Below are 10229 nucleotides of genomic sequence, written 5' to 3' on the forward strand. Positions count from 1 at the left end.
TCCCCTGCCCCCTCGCCAGTTCACATTTGAAACTTAATGACAGTATAGTAGTATGAGAAGGTGGGTCTTCTGGGTCATGCCTAGGTCTTGAGGAAGGAGCTTTCATGAATGGGATTTGTGCTCTTACAGAAGTGACCCCACAGAGATCCCTCACCCTTTCTGTCACATGAGGTAACAGTGAAAAGACACAGTCTTCAAACCAGGGAAAGGGCTTTTAGTCACTAAATCTGCCAGCATCTTGATCTTGGACTTCCTAGCCTCCAGAACTGTGAGAAATAAATTTCTGCTGTTTATAACTAGCTCTAGTATTTTGTTGTGGCAGCCCAAATGACTAAGACAGACTTCATTGTCTGAATTTTGGGGAGCACAACCTGGCCCATAACACCCACTAAGCATCATTCTCCACCTATTAAGTTGAAGTAAATTAATAATCTAGATTTAGCCTTTGGTGAATTTTAGATGCAAATTTGACTCCATCATTATCAATTAATTGTTGAATCCTCAGTTGCATGGTGTTATACTCAAGTTTAACATAGCATAGTGGGTGAGAGCATTTAAATTGGAATCCTTACTGTGCAACCAACTGGTAATGTGACTTTTGGCAAGTTACTTATCCTTTCTTAGGTCTTTTGCCTCATCTTTATAATGAGAATCATAATACCTACCTTACTGGACTACTCTAAAGAATAATTGAGATTCATGTGTCATATAAACTAAGTGCTTAGTTAATGTCAGCTACTGTTATTTCTTATAGGCAGTCCAAAAGCAGAATGCATTGAATTCTGACTAAAGATAGTAAATAAGCAAATGCATATTTGACATTTAAAAAATGTAAAACAATGCCATTATTTTTCATTAAGGTTTTTTTTTTTTGTTTAGAAAATAGTGGTTTGTTTTAAACAAAAATAATATAAACATGTAATTCAGTTATCTTTTTTAAAGGAGTTAAATTTTAAAAAATTGTTTCAATTTCTGATGCGACAAATGATGAATTTCTAAGATTGTAAAGAGATCACAAGACCAAGAAGTTTGAAAACCACTGATGCAGACTATTATATTCTGCCAGTGAACCATAATTATTTGTACTTTCTCCTGTTGAAGAATTTTATAGGGTTCCTTCTTTTTTACTGTCAAAATCAGTGCTGCTGTGTTTGTCCCTATGTGTCTCAGTGTGCACAGATACTAGTTTGCCTAGACAGGGGGATATACCTGGGAGCGGAATTGCTGAATAAAGGGTACATACAACTTCAATTTCTAATAAAAAGTAAAGGTGAAAATATGCAGACTCCAGAAATATATTTAAAAAGTGGAATTAGCAGGACTCGGACAGAGTGATCAACTCCACACGCAAGGTACAAAGTATAGCCAGAAGTAGGAGGAAAACAGAGAAAGAGCAGTATCTGAGAACTGTTTGTACGGAATGTAATTTTGTGAAAGGCACAGTGGACTCTGCCTGCCTGCTTACATTTTTCCCTGCAGGCCTCCCCACAACCATGCTTTGATCCACTTGATGCACTTTGGGAGATTTGTAGTGTCAGCAGCCAGCTGTGGGCCTTTTTGGAACAGTTGGGAATTTTGCTTATTCTTTTTTTTTTTTTTTTTTTTTTGTATTATAGATTTTATTTATTTTCATTGAAACATATTTACAATATACCTTTTACATTAATTTTTTGAGGGAAAGCAGGACAAAACCTAGGATTTAGAGTAATCAAGATCAATGAGAGCCTGCTTATGAGTATTTCCAGCAGTATCATGAAGTTAGAGGGGTAACTGCTTAAAAGGGCTGTGTATGGAATGACATCAATAGTTTCAAATGTTACACATAGTGAAAATAAGGATATTTTAGTCCATTAAAATTTCCTGGCTGTTTTTGAAGAGCAGTTTCCATGTCATGGTAGAAGATTCCAGATTACAATGAATAAACAACTGGATCCAAAATAAAGGAGAAAATGTGTACATAATATATTCAGTAAAATGAATTATGAAGAAAATGGGGGGGAATATAGGTAATTAGTAAAAAGTGGAATACAGGGAGTACTCTAGAGTTTTTGTTTTCAATTTTTTTTGTTCTGGTTTTTTTTTTTTCTGTTTTGTTTTATTATATAAAGGAATTGAATGTGTTTGGAGAAGAAATCAGTGGAGACAGCTGAAGAAATTGATAGATGCAGAAGGAGCAGTGATGAAATACCCAAAAGAGAAGGAATGGGGTGACATGTAGACCAAAGAGTCATAAACTTCAACCTGGATCCCTGGGTTGTCTTATTAAAATGTTTTCAGTAAGTCTGGAGTGCAACCTGACATTCTGCATTTCTAACAAGCTCCCAAGTGGTGCTGATACCACTATTCTGTAGACCTCAGATTAGCAAGAATCTAGACTGCTGGTTCTCAAACTTCTTGGACACTGGAATCACCTGTAGAACTTTAAAAAATCCCTAAGCTTCACCCACAGATACTTGATTTCATTACTTTGAGTGAGGTCAGACAGTTGGATTTTTTTAAATGGCTCAGGTGATTACAAAGTGAAGCAGAGTCTGAGAACTACTGATCTAGGCCACAGATAATGAGACAGGAAAACACTACTTTCTCTGTGAGAAGAAAAAGGTAAGACCAGTCCAGATACAGGTACCAGTGAGTACAGGAGGGAAGAGCAGGTTGATGACAGAGTGTGTTTTTTATCAAAGTAATAAACATATACAATTAGAAAAAAAAGTGCTATGCCCTCCATAATAAGAAATAGCTGTGTAGGCCCTGACATACCACCCATCCCCAATTCTCTTTTCCCAGAGTTATGTTCATCTTTGTAGAGTTTTGCCTTGAAGTCCCCACCACCTATATGTCCACCACCTAGACATCATGGGGTCACCAGCTGAATCCCAGAAAGCCTTTGTAGTCCTCACTGAGTGATTATTCAGATTGGGCGTTCCATGGGAGAGGCCCTACTGGCTGGTGCTTGTTGTGTAGCAACCAGTATGCTTCCAGTCAGGCTCCCCACTGTGCCTGGGGTCCCAGGGGATTCTTCCCGCTGGATCTCAGAGTGACTCTTAAGCCTCGACCCTCCCTCAGGAGCTAAAGTTTCCTGAAGCCCGTAGTTTAGTTTCAGTCATCTTTGTATAACCAACACAGAGCCTATCACAGAATGCATACTTATGTAGCAATGAGGAAATGAATTAAAGATTTTTAAATATACTAACAGTGTGGTTTTGGAATGTAGGTGAGGTTTGGTGGGGTGGAGTCGGGAGCCGAGGACCAAGAAAGAATTATTGAGACGTCTTTGATACAAAACGGTGGTTTTATTAAAGCACGGGGACAGGACCTGTGTGCAGAAAGAGCTGCTGCAGCACACACTGTCTTGAGGAGCGTATATACTCCCGACCTGGGGGTAGGTAGTAAGGAAAAGGGAGGTTTCAAAGGAACTTTGATATGCTAAAGAGGACGGACCTCCAAAGTACTTACAAGATAACAGAGGTCTTGACATTGTCCAGGTAAGGTTCTCTTCCCTCTAGCAAGGTATTAACACTAATGTTAATGTTAATAACAGTTGGGAAATTCCTGGAAGAATGTCACACGTTTCCCATCTAGAAGTGGAGGGGAGATTGCAGGGTGTCAGCTTATACTTTGTCCCCAGCTTGCCCTCTGTTTCCTGATCAGTTTTGACAAATGGTACATTCCTGAGATCATCACCCCAGATGGGAAAATTTAAGCAAAAAATATTTCAATAACGCTTCTCAAAGAACACGTGATCTGACGCAGGACCTGCGCAGTGAAGGTCGGCTCTGAGCTCACTCTTTGGCAGGCAGGGTCGGTCCGAGCTAACCCGCTCACGCCCAGCCTCCACCACTATTTTACGCATTGTCCAAATCCCTCCTGGAAACCCACGAGGGAGGAGCCAAGCTCCAGAGTCGCCCGCCCATCAAAGGAAGTACGCGGGCGCCGGACTCCGGAGACTCCGCCTCTTGAGGCTTTCCGGGGCATCTTGGCTCCCGGCGTGCCGTGCGCCCGCCCGGGACTCCCTGCGGTTTGTAGACGGGGCTGCCGGAAGGCGGAAGTGCGGAGGCTTCCGGTCAGCGTGCTTCTGAATGTAGTCGGTGAGTTTCCCGGTGAGTTCTCTGCTTTCTCGGTGTAGTGGGCTGTGGAACTTGTCGCTGGATCCCGTCGCCCCTAGAGAATCTCGTCTCAAGCCCGATCCGTCTCTGGGCAAGACTGAGTCCGGGGGAGACGCAGACCTGTTTCAAGGACGAGGGTCTCCCGTGGTCTTGGTAGTGGCCCCCGGCTTCCCTGTGCTCTTTGCGAGGAGGAGCCCTCCTTCTTCGGTGGTCTCGCTTAGGTTAATCTGGGCCCTCAAGGCCGTTTACCGCAACCCTTCTATACCTGCCCCTCGAAGTTTAGGGTTGTTGTGGACGGGAACAGAGTGAGTTTTGATTGCTGACGTCCAAAAACTGGTACTCCATTAGTTAGCCATTCAACAAATGGGCACTGCTTTGGGGGATCCAACGGTGAGCAAGGTCTATTTAGTTAGCCTCTGCCTTCGTGGAGCCCACAGTCCACCGGGAATGACAGAAAATAAAGTATATAACTCCAGATTCCATTTAAAAGGAAAGAAAATGATGATATGGTGGAGAATAAAAGGAGGGGAGTCTATAGGTGTAGGGATCAGAGAAGCTGTCTCTGAGGTACTTAAGTGAAGGTGCAAGCGTTGGGAAGATCACTCCCAGGCATAGGGGCAGCACATTGGAAAGGTGCTAAAGTGGACCTGGTTGGGACTTGTAAATTTTTCTTTCTTTTTTTCCAAAATCATGTCTTAATGTTTTATTTAATTGCTTGATTGTGTATAATAAATTACACATGTTTAAAGTGTGTAATACAAGTTTTCCTATATGTATACAAACATCCATCAGCACAATCAAGATAAAGTCGCAAATCACTCCCAGAAGCCTTCCTCCAAACCCTCTGTGATACCCATAATTCCTTCCTCCCCCACACTGTCCCTAGGTTTTCATTGAGTTAACTCTTCTCAGGTGTAATTGGTACTTGGGGATGGCATGGAGCTTGGATCATGAGGTGAGAAAAGAGTTGAAGGAGGCAGGGCTAGGTCAAAATAATCTTATAGATCATGAATATGAGGTGGGATATTAGTAAAGAATCCCATGAAAGAATGAAAAGCTCAGGGGCATCTGGGTGGCTCAGTGGGTTAAAGCCTCTAACTTCGGCTCAGGTCATGATCCCAGGGTCCTGGGATGGAGCCCCACATGGCTCTCTGCTCAGCAGGGAGTCTGCTTCCTCCTCTCTCTCTGCCTGCCTCTCTGACTACTTGTGATCTCTGTCGTCAAATAAATAAAATCTTTAAAAAAAAAAAAAGAATGAAAAGCTCAAAGTTTAAAGCTTACACTAGGAGCACCTGGGTGCTCAGTTGGGTCAGTGTCCCAACTCTTGATTTCAGCTCAGATCATGATCTCAGGGTTGTGAACTTGGAGCCTGTTAAGATTCTGTATGTCCCTCTCCCTCTGCCCCTACCCCTGCTGGCACTCTTAGTCTCTCTCTTTAAAAAAAAAAAAAAAAAAAAAAAAAGCTCATACTAACTGCTTTGTGGAGGATTCAGGGATGAGGCTGAGGGGTGAAGAACAGCAGGAGTGGAAATAGACAAGCTTGAAATAGCTACATTGAATTGAGGGGAGGATAATGAGGAAGACAGGTGGGATGCCCTACAGGCTTGGAGGAAATCAGGTTTAAAAGTATTTATAAAAACATTTTGGGGGCACCTGGGAGGCTCAGTCAGGTAAGTCAGACTCTTGATCTTAGCTCAGATCTTGATCTCAGGGTGCTGAGTTCAAGCTGCACATGGAGCCTACTTTAAAATTACACAACCCTCCCCCTCCCCCCAAAAAACATTTTGTAATTTGTAAGTTGTATAAATATAAGTTGATGATGCTCTTTGCATTTGGGGGGAAATTAAATTTTTGCATCTTTATGGAAATTCCAGGAGTTTTCAGAAATTGGCTTGACTTAGAGCTTGCCAGCGGCCACAGGGAGTTTAATTTGGTGCTCTTGTTATTTAATGGCTATATATGACATGTTGACCCTCACGTAATTCATTATGCCATCATAAATCATGAACAGAGTGAGGAGTTTTACCTTCCATTTGTTCATGTTCTGTAGAGATACCTTTTGACCTGGTTTTCCAAGGATTTGCCCTTCTTTCTTTAATAGCAAATTTTTGCTTTTGTATTTGTATTTCTGTTAGCTTTCCAGGTAAAGTATGGCTAAAAGCTTACGGAGTAAGTGGAAGAGGAAGATGCGTGCAGAAAAGAGAAAAAAGAATGCCCCAAAGGAACTCAGCCGACTGAAAAGTATTCTTAAAATAGATAGTGATGTTTTAATGAAAGATGTTCAAGAGATAGCAACTGTGGTGGTACCCAAACATTGTCAAGAGAAAACTCAGTGTGTGGTACAAGATGAAAAAGGTGAGTTTATGTGCTTCATTTTACAAATAGTAATTCTATCAATTTTCTTTTGTGACTTTTTCCCTCTTTGCCCTCCGTTCTTTGCTGCACATGCTTCGTACAAGCCTCCTGCCATGCCCGTGTAATTTTTTGAAGACTTATAATGCTGCTAGGTAGTTTATGCTGAACTATTTTAAAGCTGGTCATGTGAATAGGCATGTTTTGGATTATTCATATTGTGCCTCAGGTACTTATCCAGTAGCCCGAGTGTCTCAGTTGTACAAAGTACAACAGGAGTAGACAGACATAGACGCATCCTTGTTGGAAGGGTACACTATTCAGTCAGGGACTAGGCAAGGTGGAAGATCTTTATTCATTTTATCCTTTGCAACATCTGGTTCCCATTCTAAGAATCCTTGTACACCATTATGTCCTTTTCCTGAAAAAAGGGGATTTTTCAAAATCTGTATTCGATTTTGACAGATTCTAGTTACCTCTGTCTTAATCATAGTCTGCAGAGGGACGCTGTGTATATCAGCATATTAGTTTCAGCAAGGGAAAAGACTCATTGGTTTTCGCATCCTGTAACAGTTTGGCAACAAACTGAAATAAGCGTGCATGATAATCAGGCTCTTAAAATAGAATTATTTTATGTGGTGTCCAAGGAGGGGAGCAGCGATCCTCAGCCCTCCAATCAGAGACGTTTTCCCGCTTGCTGATACTCTCTCAAAGGCCAGTTTCTCTATTTGTGTCCTGAATCCTCTCCATTCTCAAAGGCTGTCCGCATGTATCCTGCTTATCAATCTCTCTTCTCCCTTGGGTTGTTTCTTCAACCGTTGTGTTCTGGAATGTTCTTCTGAAAAAAAAAAAAAAAATCCTCCCCTTGATCTCACATTTCTCAGTCTTTTGCTTTATTCAGCTCTCCTTGAAGCTTCTTAACACTCGTGTTTCCTCATATGTACACTGCCTCTACCCATTGGCTCTCTGGTCATTGAGGTAAAAGTCATATAACATTAACCATTTTAAAGTATATAGTAAGTAGTATTTAGTACATTGATGATGTTGGCCAACTATCACCTCTTTCCAAAACATTTTCATCACCTTAAAAGGAAACCCTGTACAGTTTGTGCCTTTTCTTCCTTCCTTCCCGTAGTCTCTGGCAACCACTAATGTGTTTTCTGTATCTATGGATTTACCTGTTCTGGCTATTTCATATAAAAGAAATCATATAACGTGTGACCTTTTGTGTCTGACTTCTTTCACCTACCGTAAGTTATGGATTCCCTTGCTTAAAACATCTCATTGTCTTTCCATGTGCTCATCAGAGCTTACCGGGTCCTATGTAATCTGGTTCTGGTACTTTTTTTTTTTTTTAAATCCACTTAACACAGGCTACAGTTTGCTTTGTTATATTCCCTTCAACAGAACATCGTAAGCTCCATGACAGCACGTTTGGACCATTGTATCCCCAGCACCTAGAGCAGTACGTAAAATAATCATTCAACAACTGGTTATTGAATGGCTGATCTGTAGCAGGCACTATTCTAGGCACTGAGGAAACATGATAAATACAAGGGAACTGGCCTCCATCCTGATGTGATTTACATTATATCGGAGGAGACCAAAAGTGAACCAGATAAATGAATTAATGTTAGGTCAGGCAGTGGAGATCCTGAAAGACCCTGTATACCCTGGTAAGTTCCCAGAGAGGGACATTCCGGGCAAACCATTCACAGCAGATAAGGCTGGTGATAGATGTACCGTAGCGTGGCCGCACCAGGCTTCCTGCCAGGTCTTCTGTTCAGTGGAGCTGGATCTCTGCGTGTTTTCTGGGTAAGAAAGAGGCGCAGCCCAGTGTATATCCAGGTCTTCCTTTCTTTCCTTTCTTTTCTTTCTTTCTCTTTGTCCCTTCCTTCCCTTTCTTTCCTGTCTTTTCTTTCATATAATTTTGTTTTTAAGTAAATTCTACCCCCAGTGTGGGGCTCAGACTCATGACCCCAAGATGAAGAATCACGTGCTCTACCAACTGAGCCAGCCAGGCGCCCGTATATCCAGGTTTTCTTTTTCTTTCTTTCTTTTAAGTTTTTATTTATTTAAGTAACCTCTACACTCAGGATCCTGAGGTCAGGAGTCACATGCTCCTCTGACTGAGCCAGCCAAGCCCCCCCATCCAGATTTTTCTTTGTCATCTGCCCATCTCTGTCATCACAGTCTTGTTGCTTACTACCCCACTCCTTCCAAGTACACTTTTTGGGAAGTGGCCAGCCGTTCCTGATAGTTCATTTGCATCTAAGGCCTGTCCATTAAAAGCATGGTTGCTCTTAATAGGTTCAGCTGTCTTATTTAGCTCAGGAAAGCACTGAGAAATGTTCTTCTAACGCACATATACTCACAGCCATACACTTACCTTTCATGCAGTGACACAAACCTACACAGTCTAAATGCATGTTTCCTGTTTAACTTTTCTATTCCAAAGATGGACACTCATGACACATTCTTCAGAAAGTTTCTTAGTGACTAAATGACATCTCTAGTTCCTTATAAGTACTTTTCATGTCTTTCACAGTTGTAGGAATACATCGGAGGATGTCCGAGTCCATTGAATGTGCTGTGAAAAGTTTTCAGTGTTAGTCAAAGAGTGCTCCACAGAAAAAGGGATTTTTTTTTCTTTTATAGTTTCAGACCACTTTCAAGTCTCATGTTCTTATTGCCTTAACATCCTTTTTCATTAGATTGTTTCTTCATTGATGAGCATTAATAGTTTTCTGTCTCTTATTCAGATGACATGAAAATGGAGACTGAAATTAAGAGAAACAAAAAGAGTCTTCTAGACCAGCATGGACAGTACCCCATATGGATGAACCAGAGACAAAGGAAAAGGCTGAAGGCAAAGCGAGAAAAAGGGAAGGGGAAAAGCAAAGCAAAAGCAGCAAAGGCGGCCAAGGGTTTGGCCTGGTAGACTCTTAAAAACTTGAAAACCCCTACATGGGACAGGTCTTTGATTAGAATGTATACATGGATTTCAACTTCCACCAAGCGAAAACTTTGTTTCCAGATTTAACTTGACCCTGTTCTTCAATTCAAACCCACCTTAACTCCTCAACTTTGTTTTGGGATCTTGAATAAAATATTCTCATTGATAAATGAGAGCTACGCTGGTACTTTAATTGGATGCTGTGCAGTGTGAAGGGATTCTCAGATATCACAGTTCTCTCAAGTGTTACTGTGGCTGTAACTATTTGGTCTCAGTAAAGACGAAGAAAAAAAGACCTACTGACAAATTTGAGGTGATTCAGGTTTAAAGAAAACTTTTATACAATTTAAAATACAATGTGAGTAGAAGCATTTCTTGTTTGGAGTTTTGCTTTTGTTTAATTCAGAGTAAAAGATATTTTGTCAAGATCTTGAAGAGCTTTTCTTTCACCTATCCTTCAAGTTTTCTAGTAGTAGAGAAGACCACCTTCAATTAAATTGTTTAAAAAAAAACTGAAGTTTTTGGGTAGAGTATTAACATCTACAATTTGTATGCTCCATCTGTTCAGGAGATAGAATATCCTGAAAACTAGTTTAATGGTCTTCAGTTTTTATATTATATAGCCTAATATAACACAGCATTCTCCAGAGTATGTTTCTCAGACGCAGTTTTTCTGAATGCATGGTGAGAAACACATTTAATAGTCACATCAGTTTGGGAAATGCTACATACTTGAAGATTCACAGAAAGTATTAGTATAGTATTCTAGAGATCTAACAGTCGAGAGAACTGTTCAACTTTGACTTTCAAGCTAGTGT

The 10229-nt window shown here is 40.9% G+C and overlaps 1 protein-coding gene across 3 annotated transcripts; it reads left to right on the plus strand.

The window, feature by feature from the left end:
* The first annotated feature begins 3848 nt into the window (after positions 1-3848).
* LOC111142098 (LLP homolog, long-term synaptic facilitation) lies at positions 3849-9840 on the plus strand. 3 transcript variants are annotated; one of them, XM_022495050.1, is made up of 3 exons: positions 3849-4085; positions 6239-6458; positions 9218-9840. In XM_022495050.1, the coding sequence occupies exons 2-3, from the start codon at positions 6254-6256 to the stop codon at positions 9394-9396; spliced, it is 384 nt and encodes a 127-aa protein (XP_022350758.1). In that variant the 5' UTR covers positions 3849-4085; positions 6239-6253; the 3' UTR covers positions 9397-9840. The 3 variants fall into 3 exon arrangements, with proteins under 3 accessions (XP_022350758.1, XP_022350757.1, XP_022350759.1); XM_022495049.1 differs by having other exon boundaries at positions 3850-4097; XM_022495051.1 differs by lacking the exon at positions 3849-4085 and adding an exon at positions 4213-4324.
* The last annotated feature ends 389 nt before the right edge of the window (positions 9841-10229 follow it).

This window comes from Enhydra lutris, unplaced genomic scaffold (genome assembly GCF_002288905.1).
Source record: "Enhydra lutris kenyoni isolate GAN:26980312 unplaced genomic scaffold, ASM228890v2 scaffoldscaffold7, whole genome shotgun sequence".
NCBI classification, from domain to species: domain Eukaryota; kingdom Metazoa; phylum Chordata; class Mammalia; order Carnivora; family Mustelidae; genus Enhydra; species Enhydra lutris.

Coding starts and splice junctions, on each gene's coding strand:
- LOC111142098 (XM_022495050.1), top strand. CDS start 6,254: ATGGCTAAAAGCTTACGGAGTAAGTGGAAGAGGAAGATGCGTGCAGAA. Junction 6,459..9,217: donor TGTGGTACAAGATGAAAAAG/GTGAGTTTATGT, acceptor TCTCTTATTCAG/ATGACATGAAAATGGAGACT.